We start from the raw sequence: 19790 nt of genomic DNA, 5'->3' as shown, positions 1-19790 counted from the left end.
GTTCTACACAATGGATAGTTTCAAAGGTAGAGGCATTCTTTAATAGAATCAATATCTACAAATCTGGCGCAGCTCTACTATGCAAACTTCAAAGGCTTTGTACTTCAAACAATTCTAAGAAACTTTATCTTTTGAAAACTATCTCTCAATGTCATTATATTATTTGACACATCTAGAAAATACTTGGTATATATATTTTCTTTTCCTGAATGTCACATGAGAAGGAAATATTCAACTAACATAGTTGATTGAAAACACTTTTTCGAAAGTATTTACCACAAGATATAATCTAAATACAATTCAAAATAGTCTTCATCATCCAATCCTGTCATTTGTTGGATGTAAGCATTTTTGTGAGGTAACTTATATAGTCATTTAGGAGATAAACATACTGTGTTTTTATTGTAGAGCTGGGTTACCTCTAGATTTAACCAAGCTAGACTGAATTTAGAACCGAATATGCAGCGATTTGACAACCTCTGATTGACCAATGAGAATCGAGTAATTTCCAAATTTAAGGTTGAATTTTGCATATGGATGATCTGATATAGTTCAATAACAATCAAATAACCAATTCCCTTCCACTGATTTACCAACCTGAACTAGAAATAAAGTAACCAGTGACACCGCCTCATCTGTTTCATATTTAGATCTATGCATAAGGATTTAGATTGACAAAGCACCCCACAAGACTGTATGACAAGAGAGATGACTTCAACTTTCCAATAGTCACATTTCCCTTTATGTCCAGCAATATTCCTGCAGCCCCAGCCCTTGATGTCTACATTTCACTACTTTTGAGGAACAATCGAGCATGATCTTTCTACCAAGATTTCAAATAGCGTCATACAGCTTTTGTTTCTAAGTTGTTTGATCAGGGTAATAGTGAGTGAGTGAGTGAGTGAGTTAAAATTTTACGTCACATCGGCAATATTTCAGCCATATAGTGACGAGACCATCAATACAATTTAAATAAATAAAAACCTGTCAACGACGGACAGTATAATAACTAGACTGTCACAGTTTAGAAGTAAAACTAGTTGCGAACAATTAAAAGAATAATCCATGATTCGACAATACATCATAAAAGCGGGCTATAGATCACCAGCAACCAAAGTTAGGCCACCATACTAGGGACCGTGGGATCAGGGTAATAACACCCAAGGCCTCAGTAAAGCTGTGGAGACATTTCCAAATTTGACGCATCACAGACAAAATGATGTCCGGAGCAATTCTCTATTTTGACTTGTAACATATGTTCCTGTGTTTTGTTTCCATGCGAACAATTGACTTGCCTTAACATGTGTTTGTGACGGATGCCACCGTTAAAGCAGTATACGCCGACCTTTTTGCAATCACCTGCTATCATCACAATTTGAAAGTGATTCTTAAACACGTGCTCATAATAAAGACGGAATCGTACAATCGACTCTATTTTGACAGAGGTGGCCCAGTCGTCTAAAGCGCGGCGATTCGCTGTGCAGAGTTGCGTCCCGTGGGCACGCAAGAAACATATGGTCGTGGGTTCGAATCCCGGTTCGCCCCGATTCTGTTTCTGAGTTTGTCAGCATCATACCCGTGCTCGTGGGTTTCAGTGAGACCTGCTACCTCCCACATTAAGCTTACACGCCGTGATATAATTGGAATAATGTTAAAAACGGCGTTAAACCCAACTCACTCACTCACTCTTATGAACATGTAAAGGGTTTTGTCGCTTTTATGTCCATGTATTTTAAAAGTACCACGACTCAATTTGTTTCCTTCAGTTTGTATTGTCGTAGGCGGTTTTTGTGTGAAACCCGGTTAATGCAGAAACCCCACCCTCCGGCTTATTACTGTTGGGGATGCCTTCATGCATACAAAGTGACATTACTCCATAAATATGATTTGTGAGTGGGGAAAGTTGGTTTATTGAATGATTTCCCTGGAAATGTGACCTTCGGGATTTCACTATAAATCCCACATAATGTGAAACTTCAAGACAACCTGCTTTTCTGTGGAACATGTCACGCTGATCACTTTTGCAGTAATAATTTGTTTGTTTGTTGTTTAACGCCGCACTCAGCAATATTCCAGCTATATGACGGCGTTCTGTTAAATAATCGAGTCTGGACCAGACAATCAAATGATTGACATCATGAGCATCGATCTACGCAACTGGGATCGATGGCATGTATCAACCAAGTCAGCGAGCCTGACCACCCGATCCCGTTAGTTGCCTTTTACGACAAGCATAGTCACCTTTCAGAAAATAAGCAGAAATTGTTTCCATGTCATCAGAATAAATTATGTATCTAGAAACACCTCATGTGTGAGATGACAATCGACTCTGTTTTGGCAGAGATTTCTCATGAATTTGGAAAAGGAATTGTCGCGTTTATTTATATTGAAAACCTATTTCAGAGTTTCTGATCTTCCTCCTTAAAAGTCCCCAATCATGAGTATGGCGCTGTCAAACCAAGGATGATAATCAAAACAAATCTGGCATTCATTTTCTCGATTATAGGTTTCTGGCACACACAAAACACGCAACTCTACACAGCGAATTCCGGACCTTAGACAAATGGCCACTCACGCCTCTCCACTTTGGTCCCGTGAAGTTCCAGGTTAGAACTGGTCTTCAGCAAACCATGCTTGTCGTAATTATAAGAGGCGACTAACGGGATCGGGTGGTCAGGCTCTCTGACTTGGTTGATGTATTTCATCGTATCCCAATTGCGTGGATCGATGCGCATGATGTCAATCAGTGGAATGTCTGGTCCAATCTCAATTATTTACAGACCACAGTCATATAGCTGGAATATTGCTGAGTGCGGCGTTAAACAACAACAAAACTAGCCTCTTCGTTTTAGAGACAACGAGATATTATTTTAACTGATATCTGACAACTGACAAAATGAAAACTTGTCACATCTTTATTCCGTTCAACGGGACAACTGAGCATTCGCCAAGTTTTAACGAAGATGGAACATGTTGACGAGCTGTTGGAATCTGAAAAATAAATGCTTTAAGTGTCATTTTCTTGCAATCCATCAGTTTTCTTAGGATACTATTTTCCAAATATGTATATTTTCCTTGGGTATTTTGTAAGATAATGAAAAAGCAAATAGCCCAAATGTATTATTTCAATTCGCAAAGGACTTTTTTCATTTTTAGTCTTTAACATTCAACAGTGTGGGGTTAACTATTTTTCATTAATCCATTTGCCAGATATTTGAATTTCAAATTTGGAGTTTCAATGTTGCCTTCATCTTGCTGCAACTGTCATCATATACTTAAGCATAGTAAACCTCTGGTATAAGCTACTAGTTCCTTGATAGACTATTTTGAATGCTACCAGAATACATAAGTGAGCTACTTACGATTTGCACACGAGTGGACACGAATGGACTAAAATGATATGCCCAGTAAGTGCCACGTGACAGGCGCCCTCACACGCATGCTCAGTGGCGTCAGTTCCAACGGCATGGACAATCTTCGTGACAACACTCTTCAGCTCATTTGCACTGAACAGGTGCTTGAACGCTGGAACAATTCAGGAACAACTGACTTCTGTACTAATTCTATGAAAAATATCTGAACATCAATGAAAAGTCAATAGAGATAACTTTGGTTTTATTTCATCCTATAACATGTGGAGTACTGCATCGACTGGGTCTCAAAAACACTCTCCCTTGGTGGTATCCTCTAGCCATTACATTTGCGTCCCTTCGGCATACTAGAATCCTATGATTGTGACTTTGAATACTAAATTGGCATTGGTCATCATCCATGAGGGTTCGCCAGTTTCAAAGACATTCATTTCTTCCGGATTTCCTCCTACATTAAGCTGACACGCTGTGACTTTACTGAAATACTGTTCAAAGCGGCTTTTTGGTGAACATGGAAAGGATTTTGTCGCTTTGCGCCAAACAAACTCACTCAACCCATGATGATATGCTTCAACATTAAATCATATGGCTATAGGCGTTCCCTATAATCTGTAGTGAAGATGCTAAATGTGACAGTAATCACTAAGAGTATGAAATGGGCTATAACATGGAAAAAGAATGTCTCAGCAACATTCATAAAAAATGCACAATGACTTTCCCACCCGATAGCTGCCCTCAGCTGTGGTAGTCCTTATTTACTAGCAGATATCAAGGTGCCAAATGCAAAGTATCACCTCAGTGCCACCATCTCCGAGTGTGAGTCACTTGTTATATATGCAACACCCAAACTGCGCAGCTGCCCAATGCACGCAGTGGGCAAACAATTATCTGCTCATTGCATGCATTGGGCAAAAGTTGTGAATGAAAACTAATTCTCCAAATAATTCACAATATGGGCAACTAGCTTACTCATTTCAAGCAATGGGCAGCCAATTGTTCTTTCCAAAGCAAGAAATTGAAATTGGTATTGTTTTTCATATTTTGTAATGATCAGTTCCACATATTGGGCGTAACATATACATTTTGGCTACTTGATCGATGTGACTTATTAATCTTTTACCAACACTATAGCTAAGCAACACAAGTGAATGAAGAATGACAAGATATGTTATGAAAAGCCCCAAGAGTAACCTGTACAATGGACAGACAAAGACGTAGAACTACTCACTGTCAAGGAGGTTACCACACGCCAGTGGGATCAGGATGAGAACGAGAAGAGCGGCCTTCATTTTGGTGCAGTCCTGAAACGAATAGCGTTACATTTAAAATACAAAATAATATCTCCAAAATACATATTTAATCAAGATATTCAAACGAATTATTTCGAAATTTGTAAAAGAAAAACTCTCGCTCTAACATACAATACACTGTAAGGACACTCTCGTATAAATATCAGCATTAGTTACTTTATGGAAAATTAAGGTAATGTATATACAAATCAGGGGTTTCAAACAACCTGAATGGGTGATGTACATATATTCTGCACCCGTGAAGATCCGGATGAGAATAGGTCTTCAGCAACCCATGCTTGCCGTAAAAGGCGACTATACTAGTCGTAAGAGGCGACCAACGGGATCGGGTGGTCATGCTCGCTGACTTGGTTGATGCATGTTATCGTATCCCAATAGCGGAGATCGATGCGCATGATGTCAATCACTGGATTGTCTGTTCCAGACACGATTGATTGTTTACAGATTGCAGTCATTTAGCTGGAATATTGTGGCGTTAAACAACCAATAAGCAAACAAACAAGCATATATGCTGCCCTATGATATTCCAATAAAATTTCTTCAGTTAAATACCAGCTGTTGTATTCTATATCCAGTATACATTTTGTATTCAGCTTCAGGTCTTTTTTTGAGTGCATTAGCCATCATTCAGTAATGACAGCAACGAATGAATGATTATTATTGCCTGCCAAATATTTCTTTTCCAAATGATACAATCTACATAAATATCAGAAAAGTTCAATACTTTGACAACAGGAATAAGCGAGCGCCTACGCTTTACTGTAAACGCGGGGAGGATGAGAGTTATGATTCTTGTTTGAAGTATTTCGCGTGTTCAAATGCCATTACGGAAACCTCCGAGAGGGTCATGTCTTGTCCCGGAATGACACGAGGTGGTCACGGAGAAGTCAAGAATGTCGTGGTGTGTGCCGAAAACAGACTATGTTCCTAGGTCATAAAAAGTGCGATACGTTATATTACTGAAAAAAAACATGACAAAATAAATATTAATGGAACTTGTTACGCACGCTATTATTTTTTAGTAAGAATCTGCGCACTGAATGCGATTTATGTTGCGTCCCCCGTACCGAATACCCTCTAAATATACCCCCGAATTCCGCGTACCAAAAGGGGGGTCGGCAGCTTCACAGCCCCCCTCTCACGATAGCGATAAACTTTAGATACATGTCACGGTTTAAATGAAACTAAAACTGAACAACACACAAAATATCGAGAATTTTTAGAACTGTGACATGTTAGTTTGTACTTTCTGTTCAATTACCAGTAAGGCCATATTTCAATTACCCACAGTCACAAAGATGTCTAAAACAAACTATTACAAATAGGAACAAAACGTTTTTCAGAATGTTATATCAACTAAGACACATTTAAGAAAAAAATATATAAAAAGTAATATTCGTTCATTATTCGTTCTCTAGTTCCACTTATTTTTCGCTCTGGATTTGCCTTACTGAATCCACAAACTCTGTTGGAATGAGCGTGGTAGATTATTTATTCAGTCTCCCCTTAATTCTTGTCACAAGTTTTCTTATACAGTTTATGAATTTAAGGGTTTTGTTTAAAATAAAACTGAACAACTAACATGATGAGCATGTGTGACACACATATACCAAAAAGAAAATGAATTGTCACAGACAATCGTAGACAGAATCAGAAATGCATGAATTTCTTATACAGTTACCCATAAGACCCAATGTCCCCAAAGACTCTTAACAGAGCTATTACAAATAGACCGCTTGTACATAATACCAGTGGATATGATGGAGATTTGAATAAGCTACATGAACTGTTTAGTGATCAATTGTAAAATATACTTTGCTTTCTCATATTTCATAATGACAAGGGATTGGAACACTTGGAACCCCCCAAATTGTTCTTTAATCATCCACGTGAAGTCTTTCTAATATTTGACTCTAAGCTATCGTACAATTTTCATATATATGACTACAATTTTCAACATTTTGATAAGATTAATGATTTGTACATGGTCTCTATAGTCTTTCGAGATAAACGATATTTAAAACTTCGAAAACAATGTATCACAGAATCGTTCTTCCTGTTGTCAAGTATTGATTTGGCTGTGCCAGAGTCGATTATTTACAGATCGCAATCATATAGCTGAGATACTGTGGCGTAAAACCACATTCACTAACTCACTATTTGTACATCACCCATAAAATTGCATTTTTGTCAAGACTTATTTTCAGTAGGGGCATATAACCGATAACTCCCCATGATACTGTAGTATATGACAGTAGGTTCAATTACCTTTTGTTAAATATTATAATGTCAATCATCATACAGTATAGTAAACCATACAATACCTACCTTGAAGTGAAGAATGTCGAAAGAGATCTGAGAACCCTATGTTTTATATTGTTTCTTTATCTAAGTATGTTACCGAGTCAATCCTTTGCTGCCTAAAAAATGAAAGATTTGTGCCAGTTGGAAAGGAATTCGGTCGTGATATACAGCATGTGTTTCTTAATATCTTTAATAAGTCCGAAGTTCATTGAAAACCCTTTCCATGTTCATAAGAAATGTCGGCTAACAGCAGAGTCTATTGTGCGACTTCGATATATCATGAACGTGTGTTTATGAATCATTATCAAAAAGTGATGATACCAGATGTTCGCGAATAGATGAGCGTATTCTGCCCAACCGGTTGCATCTGTCACAAACACACGCAAAGACAAGTCAAATGTTCACCTGAAAAAAACACGGGAACATATGGTACAAGTCAAAATACATAGCTTATATTTTCGCAAATTTAAATCGTTAAATGTTGTCGAGGTATATGCCAAAAGAATTGCCGATAGAGATAGTGTTGAATGCTTTCAGAGTTGGTTGGTTTTTTGTCGTGGTAAGAATACAATAGAAAGACAGTTACAGCTCTGTCTTAAAGTTCAAAAATGGGCGAACGAAAACTGCTTCAAATTTTCTGAAACAAATACAAACTGTATTCACTTTTGCCGTAAATATAAACCTCACAAGGATCCAGATTTATTTTTAGATGGTACTCCTATCAAGGTAGTAGAGGAGGCCAAATTCCTGGGCCTCATATTTGACTGTCATCTCATATTCTTACCACTCATAAAAAATCTGAAGGCAAAGTGCCCAAAGGCTCTCAACTTGTTCAAAGTCGTTGCAAATTCCGAGTTGGTAGGGGGTTATACCACCCTCCTGATCTTTAATACGCTCCAGACTAGACTATGGTTCCATTGTCTATGGTGGAGCCTGCAAAAGCAATTTAGAAACATACACCACCAGGGCCTAAGGCTCTGTCTTGGAGCTTTTAGGACCTCTCCCGTTGACAATTTGTATGTGGAGGCCGATGAACATGCACTCGAACTGCGCCGCATCAAACTTTCACTGCAATCCATCACTAAATTCCGCTCAAATAAATCAAATCCAGCATACAATTGTGTTTTCCACCGTCAGTATGAAGATCTGTTCCAAAATCTATCGAACCTGGTTCCACCACTTGGAAACAGAATTCAACCATCACATCAGCTAAAAATGATCTAAATATAATATCACCTTACCGTCTTCTCCTCACTGGCAGATGGTTAAGCCAGAGGAAGACCTCACTCTAACCAAACTTAAAAAATCCCAAACAAATCTTTTGGTTTATCAACAAGCGTAAAACCAATTGCGAACTCAATATAATTTTTCACAGGTCCATTTGTATTGACGGGTCCAAGGATGGTGGCAAAGTGCGAGAGCCCATCACTGGATCCAGAACTGTCTCTTCAAGAATCCCAGATTCTAGTTCTACCAGATTCTAGTTCTATCTTTACTGCTGAGGCCAAAGCTATCCTAACAGCTTTTACCTATATCAATCAGTTTTATTCAGTACTTAAAAGGCCACAGGCCTATAGTACAATGCGTATTTACGTGTAGGTGACGTGGTGTTAACTAACAATTCTGTTTCTATATGACATCGCGGGGTAAACATATGTTGACAGGTTACATAACATAGTATCATTTGATGAAGTTAAAAGATCTACAAACTTATGGACATTCGGGTGTACAGAGTAGAAAGATGGCAAATATTTATCACGTAAATGTTTGTAAGCTTGACATACCAGGAGAAAGTGAAACTCATCTTCAATTGAATTTGTGTTAAACAATGTGCATATTCTGTCTCTTCTATCAGTGTGATTATATCTACCAGTCACCATATACAGGTTGTGAGAGGAACATCTAAATCGTGCTAGTGCAATTACAGAGGTACGCCTCGATTTCAATATTACTTTTCATGATTCTATAATATAAACATTTATTTGATTTGGACATTAATTCTAACCATTTTTGCAAATACATATCTTTTAGTCTTTGGGTGAAGGACATTAAAAAGGGTGGTTCTGATTCTACACACTGATTATACCACACATAATAAAAACCCGTAATAGATAATAATTCTTTTACGTTTGTTACCCAATTTCGTTTTCCAGTACTGTCGTAGAGTTTTAACATAGCATAGCACTTCCTAGGGTTTCTATCATTAGTCATGTTTATCAAGCGAAGCCAGTATTCTATAAGTAGGATTGAATATACAGCGGATATCGTCCCGTTTCTCCATATACCATTATGCTGGACGTACTATTTTTAACTCCTAAATATTTCTTGCAAACAAACAAATGAACTTTTTCAAAATGAATTTTTATACGCCAGATTTCAGCACCATAGTGTAGTATTGGAATTATCTTTGTATCAAAAATTTAAAATATGATCTAAATGAGGTGTCACTTAGAAATGGAGACTGTCTAAATATACCAGTCCAAACCTCTTTAACTTGTATAGCAGCTTGATTGGCGTGAAAATGCCATGAAAGTTGATTTGTGAAATAAACACCAAGATATTTATAGGAAGATGTGGTTTCCAAACTTTCTCCATTGTGAAACCATTTTTCAGTTGATGCTAGGTTTCCCACATGTTTAAAGACTATAACTTTTGTTTTTTCTCTATTTACAGCTAAGTTTGATTGTTTACAGAATTTTTTAGTTCATTAATTTGCCTTTGCAAACCAATCACTGTCGTGGAGAAATGTGTGACATCATCTGCGAACAGCAACAGAAATAATTCCATAAGATCTGGATGTAACTGTATACCATGGGAGAAATTTTCCTGAATTTGAGTAGCTAATTCATTAATGAAAAGGGAAAATAGAAACGGACTCATTATACAGCCTTGTCTAACACCTAAATCAATGATAAAACTTTCTGACAGTTCGTTATTATTTCTCACACAGGCTTTGACATTGATGTATATACTTCTCAGAAGGTTACTCATTTTCAAGCACATTCCGTGCGATTCTATCAGTGTCCATAGTTTTGTTCTATCTACTCTGTCAAACGCCTTTGAAAAAATCAACGAAAAGTGCACAAAATTTTCCACCTCTTTTACTAAGACATTTCTCTATTAGACTCTGTAGTGTAAAAGATATTATCGATGGTAGAATATTCCTGTCGAAAACCAGCTTGTGCTTCACAAATGTTCCTCATTATATCTGCCCAATTCTGTAATCTTTTATTTACAATGTGTTCGAACAATTTGCTAAATACTCTTAAAAGTGTTATACCTCGGTAGTTATTGGTATTGTTAATATCACCATGTTTATGGATGGGGACAATTATACCAACCGTCCATGATTCAGGAAAGTTCCCACTCTGTAGAATATGATAAAAAACAAGTGATAAATATGGTATTATGATATCTGCACAGTGTTTGAAGAATTCCGGTAGCATTTTGTCAATTCCTGGCGATTTATTGTTTTTCAAATTATCTTTGCTATTTATTATTTCCTGAGAAGAAATTGGAGAATCTAAAATGTCAGTTACGACATCATCAGTTTCACGAATTCGGTCACACTCTGAAGTATGTACATGGTCCATATCCATATCATTACTATTTGATTCGAAAAGTGTTTTAAAGTGAGAAACCAATTCACCTGTGCTGATATCATTGCTTTGGACACATTTACCTCTAAGTTTTCCTAATATTGATCAGAACTGGGTTGGGTCATCTATACTGTTTGCTAAGAGTATCCTTTGTTTTTGGAAGTAGTTATTTCGTTTTTGTCTACAAATGGCATTGTACTTATTTCTTGCTGCATTATAAGTTGTAATGAATCCCTGTCTTTAAGTTGTCTAAACCTATTTAGGTACTTACACCTCTGTCGGTTCAATTCTTCACATTCTCTATCAAACAACTTATTAACCCTTTCCGAGTAATTTGGACTTTTAACGTTTCTTTTCATTTCACTGGCAGCTTTAGAGATTGCCTCAACTATACAATCGATACTCTTATTATTATTGACGGACACTTCTTCCTGTGACATGTTTAACACAGTCTGTACCTCATATGTAAGTAAATTTTCTCTTAAAGTTTCACAGTGCTGAACATCCCAAACAAACTTATAATCAGAAACGCTATCACTACGAGAACTATTGTTGCTACATGGGTGAGGATGAAGCGTCCGTAAAGTCACAGAAACTGGAAGATGTGGAGAGTCAGCACCTGATGAAATCTCGAAATCAGCTACATTGTCAAATATAAAAGATGATGCAATTACATAGTCCACAAGACTGGCACCGAATGATCCAATAAATGTGCAATCTCCACGTCCTGAGTCTGATTCACATCTCCCGTTCATGATATGTCCCTTGAAAATTGAACACAAATCTAGTAAAGAATTAGCTATATCAAAACCAATCTAAAACTTTCATCATCTTCTCTGATTCGTTGTCTTGCCTTCAGGCACTTCAAAGTGTCTTATCATATCACTTATCTATTATTTTAGACATTCTAGAACTTTTCAATGATCTTTCTACAGGCCAATGTGACATCGTCTTTTGCTGGTTGCCAAGTCATGTAGGCATAATAGGTAACTCAAAAACCGATGCTGCAGCTAAAGCAGCTCTTGGCAACCCGATATCTCCACTACTTATCCCGTACAGCTATTTCAAACCAACCATCAAGAGTTATACTCGGGATCTCATACAAAAGAGGTGGGACACCCAGGTAGGAAGCAATAAACTTCACGAATTAAAACCAACAATGCGCCATACCTACTTTGGTTGTCAGTCAAGATATGACGAGGTCGTTTTACGACGATGTCGTATTGGCTACAGTCGGTTTACACACGAATATCTATATTGAACAGCATTGAAAATGCACCAGCAATAAATCTTGAAATATTACAAAAACAACTTGAGCAATGACCGATTTTGATTAAAACAGACATAGACGGATTATTAAGAAAGACGACAAAGGAAACAGGAATACCACACAATAATTACAATTACGTCATCAGTGTAAGGAAGACACATAGGGTTAAAATGAAAAGTCAATATCTGGTATGTCCGCCATTGACAGCAACACAGGCCATGCAACGTCTCATTGATCGAATAAGTCTGCGAATAGTGTTCTGGGGCATTCCACTCTTGACGTAGTGTATCTTCAAGTTCTCTCAGGTTCTGTACTTGCGGACGACGTGAGAGGCGTTGACCCAGGTAATCCCATAGATGTTCAATTGGCGACAGATCGGGTGACAGGGCTGGCCATGGACGCAGAGGCACATTATTGTTCGCTAGATACTGTGTTGAAACACGTGCTGTGTGCGCTCTTGGATTATCTTGCTGGAAGGTGTGCATATCCTGGTGCTGATGAAAGAATGGGATGACGTGATTTGCCAATATGTTATTCCTGTAGCAAAGTGCATTAACTCTTCCACGACAAACATGTAGCTTTGTTCGATGGTTATGACTGATGCCGCCCCACACCATGACACTCCCTCCCCCCTCATCGATCTGTCTGTACAACGCAGTCTACCACGAGTTACGAATGCCATAACTTGCACGTGCATTTTTCTTTACAGTTTTCCTACATGACAGTTTTGAACAAGTGTGAAAACGATGCCGTTTAAGACATTGCAAATCGGCAATGGCTGCGTTTTGACGCACCGTTTGTCGTATATCAACCCACCAACGTTTTCCAATAACATATATCCAATTTTTATACCGGATTTTTTGTGTAGTTAGGTTCTATGAACTACATACTACCTGTGCCTTTCTTTTTTTTTAAAGAGTTTAAACCAGGCTCAATTAATGACGTTTAACATACAACTGTTACAAGAAACTAATATCTCTTACAATTTGGGAAAAAAATAAGTTATTTCCGGGTATCCACTACTTATTTGGAAGAGTATAGTTTAAGTTGCATCTTTATCTTCAAAAGTTCAGGACTGTTTGTTACATATGGAAGTAAGTGTCATCTGAAGTTTAAAGAGGATACGACATATACTTAATTTTTTGTTGTGTTCATTGTAATTCCTTCAGTAACTGATAAACAGAATTAGTCACGTTTTATTGCATTCATTACCCACTAAAGGAAGGTTCTTGTTGGTTGGTTGGTTTAACGCCTCAGTCAGCAATATTCCAGCTATATGACGGCGGTCTGTAAATAATTGACATCATGAGCATAGATCCAAGCAATAGGGATCGATGACATGCATCAACCAAGTCAGCAAGCCTAACCACCCGATCCCGTTAGTCACCTTTTAGGGCTTGACCTTGGGTTGCTGAAGACCTATTCCACCCCGGATCTTCACGGGTCGTCTCGGTATAGATCTTGGCAACGGTAATAGGATCTATACCGAAACGTCGCCTTTACAGTAAATAAAGACGTTGTTATCCATAAGTTGTGTCTACTTTGACATGCTCGCATGCATATGTATCGTCCAAACCACCCTTCCAGGCCGAAACGCCCAGGTTCGCTCTCCTGCGTCCTTAAATTTCATGTCTTCGGGTTTCATTTCTCACCCGCATTTTCCAACTGTTTCTCTCCTTTCTCAGGGAACTTATGTTTGAATCTGGCGGTAACTGACCATGTCATTTGAAACAACCACCTTCTCCCTGAAATATATGTTCCGGTACGTTGCAATCTGTCAGTTGCAGCTCTTCTCGCCTCTTGTCTTGATTGACAGGTCCTATGAACTTTGTTTGCTGCTACCCTCCGATGATTGGCTACTGTCTTTGTAGGCGTGTCATGTCATGTGCATTAATTAAACACCTGATCAATGTCACGCCACAATGTATGGCATGTTTATCAACCTCGCAATTTTTGTCTGCTGAGATTTAAATAATTGTTTTTGATAAAACTGTGGTAGCTGATACATGTTTTCGTTTTCGAATTTAATTGCTTATATAATGAAATGGCTGATGGTGGTGGGTTTGGTTCTTGAGGTTGTTGAACTTGGCTGTGTGGATATTTTTGAGGGCAGATACTACGTTGCAGTTGCTGTTGGTCTGGATGTTCTGAGGGTGGAGAAGGTGTTTTCTGTGTGAACCGATTGAAGGTAGTTCTGATGTTTTCTCATGGCATCTAGGGTGAAGGACTTGGTCTTGCAATGGCGCATTCACTCTCTGACGAATTATAGTGAGACTTTGTGTAAGATGATGCTTGCTGCTGGTGAGTTGACAGGGTCTCTTAGTTGTAGACCTTCAGGTATAAGTTTGTTGTCTCTGCATCGCATCCGGAACGTAAGGTGGTTGGATTCGTGGGTATATAGAGAATCTCCCCCGAGTGTCTTTTGATATCAAGTATATCAACGAGTGTTGATGTATTTGATATCAAAAGACACGAGGCTGAGATTTTATTTATCATCCAACATCATTCTCCCAACTTTTTCAGCTTGTAGCCAGTAATAAGCAGTGTCTTAAAGCCCCACCCTGACTATAAATAGCCCGCAAGGTGGCGGTGTTTCAGTTTCGAACAATGACTGACAATGTAAACACAACCGAGTGTCGGGAGACGTTTTTTGAAAACCATACGGGAACAAAATCACCATTGACCGTCAAACTTCGTATCAACTTGAATGACAAACCATGGATACAACAAATGGCTCCATATCAAGATATAAGTCAATAAATTTTCTGTAGTTTTATCCTAACAAATCGAATCGATCGTGTTTGGCGTCTGCATCGATCACAGTGGGCGGAGCTTATTTACGTTTGCGCTATAAATAGCAAAGCACATGGTCATGTGTACATGTGGCACATTTAATGCATTTGTGGTCAAAGTGTATTGTGTTGTATATTTTTACGGCAGAACAGCAGCAGAACATCAGTTTCAGTTAATGTAACAGTAACGATACTTAAATACGAAATTGACGACGCGATTCTTTCAGTTCAATCCGAAAATTACAGATATTTGTTTAGTTTTGGTCATTTGCATTCAACAGTTAGATTTGTGCCACACAATAATCAGTTTATATTCATAAAACGTATATTATTACAGAGATTTTTTCAACTAGTGTTTAGGAAGGGGCCTAATTTGAAGGACCAGAAGTTGCGCCAATATTTCTCAGCTTGACTACAATAGATGAATATGTCACGTGTATCAACATAACAATGCACATAAGCAACTGGGAAATAAGTAACTGATTATACTTGATGTTTTGGCCTACAGAAGGCGTATCCGGATAATGTTGTACTTACGATAAACGAAAACTCCAATACACATATTCCAAGACAACTTTAATTATGAATTTCCTTTTCTTTCACAGAATTTTCACACACAAAACTGAGTTTGATCATTAGATCCACACTTGTCCCATGTATTTTTTGTTCGGGGTATTTGGATACACTTCGCGCACAAGTTTGAAAATACAATCTGAGATCCCTTTCCCGTTTTGTCCACACCAATCCTTCATTTGCTGCAACGCATAATTCCGTTTCTTCAAGTCCAAGTATCTACGATCTCTCCAAACACTTCGTTTATTTAGCTCAGTCCAGAAACAATGTGTTCGAATCGACGAACTTCTGCAACATGGTGGCCGCACCATTCCCTAACTGCGATTTCCTGTGCCGTGTCACGCATGGTTGACAAAAGAAGTGTGAACATACATATTCGGCTTCATCTGGTTCCACAATGAAATCTCGCTGTGACACTGATTCACTACTCCCAAGAATCGGCACTGAATTTGTCAAAGTTTCTGTTGCACTTGCAAGGGCGGGAAGAGAGGCGCCATCTTGTCGATTCGAGTTGTGAATCGGAATGAAGTCATCTTTAATTGGAACTTTCTCCACGATAAAGTCACCAATGTCACAATCGAAATGACCAAAGGGTCCCTGATTATCTCGAACAACTCTTCGTCAAATTAGGATTTACATGAAAATGTTTTGTTGCTCATATTGAAGACAAGCGAAATTGCAAAGTTCTTGTCAGTTGTAAGCAGCAACTCGATGCACTCATGGGGCGTGGTTGCTAGGAGATCGCGAGGTCAGAAAGGGAAAAACAAAAAGTTTTATAAAGTAATAAAAGAAATCCGCAGTGCAATCCCAAAGTACCATGTACAGGATATTTTTGAATAATAATATTCACAAAAAACAACTTTTCTAAAAGTGCAAATTAATTTATTAATTCATCCCAAGGTCGTAACCCTGATCACGTGGTGGGTATTTGGAAGGAATCTTGTGATGAAGCCGTGGATGAGGCCGTGCGTATAACATTGTTGAATTCAACTGACCAGGAAGGTTGTTGAGGCACATTATGACAGATGCTCGTCATGGACGGAGAAAAATATGTATCTGAGAGAAACATTGTTGCTTTGAGCTTCGCGACAAAACATGTGTTCATGCCGAAGTAGGATGAGAGAGGATGATCTGTGCAGCCAGCGACCTGAATAAGCTTGATGAAAATAATGTTGAAATCCATTTTCTCGCACATGACAGAATTAATGTGAACAAATATTTATTTGAACATCGTTTCGAAGTCTGTGAGGCTGTCCGTATTTTAATATTCTTATTTCCATTGCGACGTGAAATAATATAATGTTTTCGTGTCTTAATTTTGCTGCCGCTGTGGAAAATTGCGCACCGATCTATTAAAAGATATACTACTAGCTCAACTTTATAAAAGAACCAGATCAACTTTATCTTTGTTCCGTTGTTTATTAAAAATTCGCTTCCGAAGCAAAGCGAATCGATCTACATAATAAACAAATTCATAGACTAGATTCTAGTACCAAGTGTTTAAACTTTTTTTTTTAAATGTCATAAAATAACTTACACAATTATTGAAATACATTTTTTGATAAGTAATATATATTTTATCTCGTCCAGCCGCTCTCTGGTTAGTTTAGGCTTGAGGGGAGAAACACATACAAAACATATGGATGGCCTTATGCAAATGACACTTGGCATGCCAATCAAGAGGGATCTGGGTCACTGGGATCCGCCAAGTTTCACGGATCGAATTACTTCGGCACGTAGAGCTTCATCGGACAAGTGTGACTTTGCCAAAATACATTGCTACTGGGCAATGAAAAAATGTCACGGAAACGACAAAAAACTACTTTGATCACGTGAAAATATTTTTGACCATTACCAGGTTTTTTTTACACGATCGTTGTCATCCAGATTCCAGATGAAGGCAAGACGAACACAACGAAGAAAAACACTGTAGAAATCACCGATTACCGTGTATATGTGAGAAATGCTATTTATAAACTGCAGATATACCGTACACCACATGATAACGATTGGTGCCGTGACACATATATTATGTTGTTTTTTTGTTCAATTACACTGTTCATATTCATCACGACAAACGTACGTATTAATTCGTTGTCGTCGGGAGATCTAGAATAGCTCAGAACAAGAACGTCTATAATTTCTGTGTTGGACTGCGTTGAATATATATAGAGTGGACATTCCGCGGTATCATTTTATTAAGATGTGAAGACGACATGGCAGGTAGGTCTGGAAACCAAAGACCTACGCGTTTGTTGAAAAGTCTTGGAATCGTTTGATAGATATTTATTACCATTAAAACTTACGTCCTTGTTGTCAAACGGCCCACGTGGGTGGGTGTTTACATGACGTCACCCGTTTACGCAATAACCAATGAAATGTGTGTTATCATGACGTCATATTGACCTGTCAGATCACTCGTATAAGCTCCGCCCACTAGAGAGCAGTAGTTACTACCGCAGATGGGGCTTAACCCTCTGGATGCCGAGTTTTTTTTCTGACGCACATTTTCCTAAGATCGGAAAAGTGAAGGTTGTGCGAGAATTGCGCTCACGCGGCACTGGATCTACCTCTAGCTATAAAATTACGCAGAGGTGGAGAATATTAAATTTCTTATTTGATGGTGTAAATTTAACTGTAAATATTAAACCGGTTTTTAAAAAAGACACTCCAAAGTGTTGTCCGTGAATTTATTCTGCGTTGAAAAACAGTAAATTTCTCCGCTTTTTATCGTACACCGATAAAAGTACTGTGCGACAATTTTTTTTATTAAGAAGCTTTACGGAAACTGTGAGCGAACAAAATACTGCCTAATATCTGAACGACATAACTACATATCAAATGGAGTTATATGCGTATGTATAACGACATACATTCAATTCCAAAAATAGCATGCCGTAAATGACGAAAACTGATTTTTCTCTATGACGTCAAAAGATGACAGAGAGGTTACACACGTACAAAGAAAAGGGGGCATAACTCCGTTATGCTTAGCTCTACTTTGTTGTAACTCAGGTCACTTGGTGTGAGAATTAGCTGTGAGAACGGACAAAATATTTTCGTGTTTTTTTGTTCAGGAGGAACCAAACTATTCCAACACAAATATCGATATTGAAACTGTACACGTTTAGTTATAAAATATACCCATAAGAAATGATGAAATCGTACTTCATAAAAAGGAGTAATAGAGAAATGGATGGCCTTATCTAAGCTATAACTTAGTCCTTACATTCCAACATTCTCCTGATTGTGTAAGTGTAATTTGACTAATGTTGCATCATTATTAATGGAGCACAAGCCTTATCACCAAATGTAATGAAATACCCTAAAAAATAACACGATTCCTTTTGACGTCATGGCTGGTTTTATGTCTTTGATAACGTTGGAAAAAGACGACACTGGTATTTTGATTAATATATATCTCCCCTAATTTTCGTTCATGGTATGGAAAATCTCGATGTGTGGAACGGAATTTGACGCTTTTTCGACACAACATAAAATGACTGCTCTCACCAAGTAAATAATGTCTTGAATATGTAAACAATTAGATAGTTTATCGTGTATCTTAATTGGACAAGACACGCACCTGTTTGGCATCAGCTTAGGTAATGAAATTCCCAAAAGAATATTTCAAAACAACCAAAATTATATTCAATATTGGACATATATTTGTTCATGATTATGTTATTTTTTCTTACACAATAAAAGATGCAAAGAAAGCTCTTTTGGTATAGAATTATCAGGATAATCGTATACGTTTGAACCAACGGGGTACCTGGCATGGGTTATATCTTTATACATTTTACAATTCCTGTAGAAATAAAGTAAACTGTTTACTATCCTGTGATCACAATATTGAATTTTTTTTGTAACCATTGATTATATAATGCAAAACGAGAGGAATAATTCGTAAATTGTTTGTGACTAACGCGCACCTGGCGAATCGTTAGATACCACTGTTCTCTGTATCCAACGACATAAAAGACAAATCCAAGACCAAGACATTTCAGGAATGTGTGCATATATTTTACCGAAAAATATTATCCATTTTGTTAAAGTAATATATTCAGTTTTAGTTATAAAATAAAATGAAACGGCTATTCATGGACATTGGTTATATGAACTTATAATATTGACTTATTACACATCCCAAGAAATACGTACATGCTGCAGGTACATTTACACTTCATCTTGTAACACTTGTCCAAAGGAAAGAAATATTGTAGTTGTTATGTAAACAATGTTCAAACAAACAGGAGATTATCAAAGGTTCGTTAATACATGTTGTGGCCTATATGTACGTATGATTTCATTTTGAACATTGACAAATATCCAAAGTGAAATTAATTGTGTGAATTTTTTTATAAAAGACATGCAAAATATACATCATAACTGAGACTGTAAACAGCACGATACAGTGATCGTGTGCACTCTCATTCAAGGACCTTCACCTCAAAGAAATTACCAAATATGTACAACAATGTTGACGTATGACATCACTACCTGTGACCCACTTTTACAAAATGGCGTGTACACTTTCAACAGTACGCGGGATTGTACAAGGGGACTTT

At 37.7% G+C, this 19790-nt stretch overlaps 1 protein-coding gene across 1 annotated transcript; it reads right to left on the bottom strand.

Annotated features, from left to right (window-relative positions):
* Positions 1-2901: 2901 nt before the first annotated feature.
* On the bottom strand, positions 2902-4697 carry LOC139464500 (uncharacterized). Its single transcript, XM_071246025.1, has 3 exons — positions 4600-4697; positions 3363-3525; positions 2902-2991 (listed from the first exon to the last, which is right to left on the bottom strand). Exons 1-3 carry the CDS (start codon positions 4658-4660, stop codon positions 2955-2957), a joined length of 261 nt encoding a protein of 86 aa, XP_071102126.1. The 5' UTR covers positions 4661-4697; the 3' UTR covers positions 2902-2954.
* Between the last annotated feature and the right edge of the window lie 15093 nt (positions 4698-19790).

The sequence above is a fragment of the Haliotis cracherodii genome, unplaced genomic scaffold, assembly GCF_022045235.1.
Source record: "Haliotis cracherodii isolate W230 unplaced genomic scaffold, xgHalCrac1.p SCAF_17, whole genome shotgun sequence".
Classification (NCBI taxonomy): Eukaryota; Metazoa; Mollusca; class Gastropoda; order Lepetellida; family Haliotidae; genus Haliotis; species Haliotis cracherodii.
This window is presented reverse-complemented; position numbering and strand designations above follow the sequence as displayed.

Bases quoted from the DNA above. Each gene is read 5' to 3' on its own strand.
- LOC139464500 (XM_071246025.1), bottom strand. From the start codon at position 4,660: ATGAAGGCCGCTCTTCTCGTTCTCATCCTGATCCCACTGGCGTGTGGT. The intron at 3,526-4,599 runs GTGAGTAGTTCT...GAATTGTTCCAG, and splicing joins GTGTGGTAACCTCCTTGACA to CGTTCAAGCACCTGTTCAGT. The intron at 2,992-3,362 runs GTAAGTAGCTCA...TTTATTTTTCAG, and splicing joins TGTCCACTCGTGTGCAAATC to ATTCCAACAGCTCGTCAACA.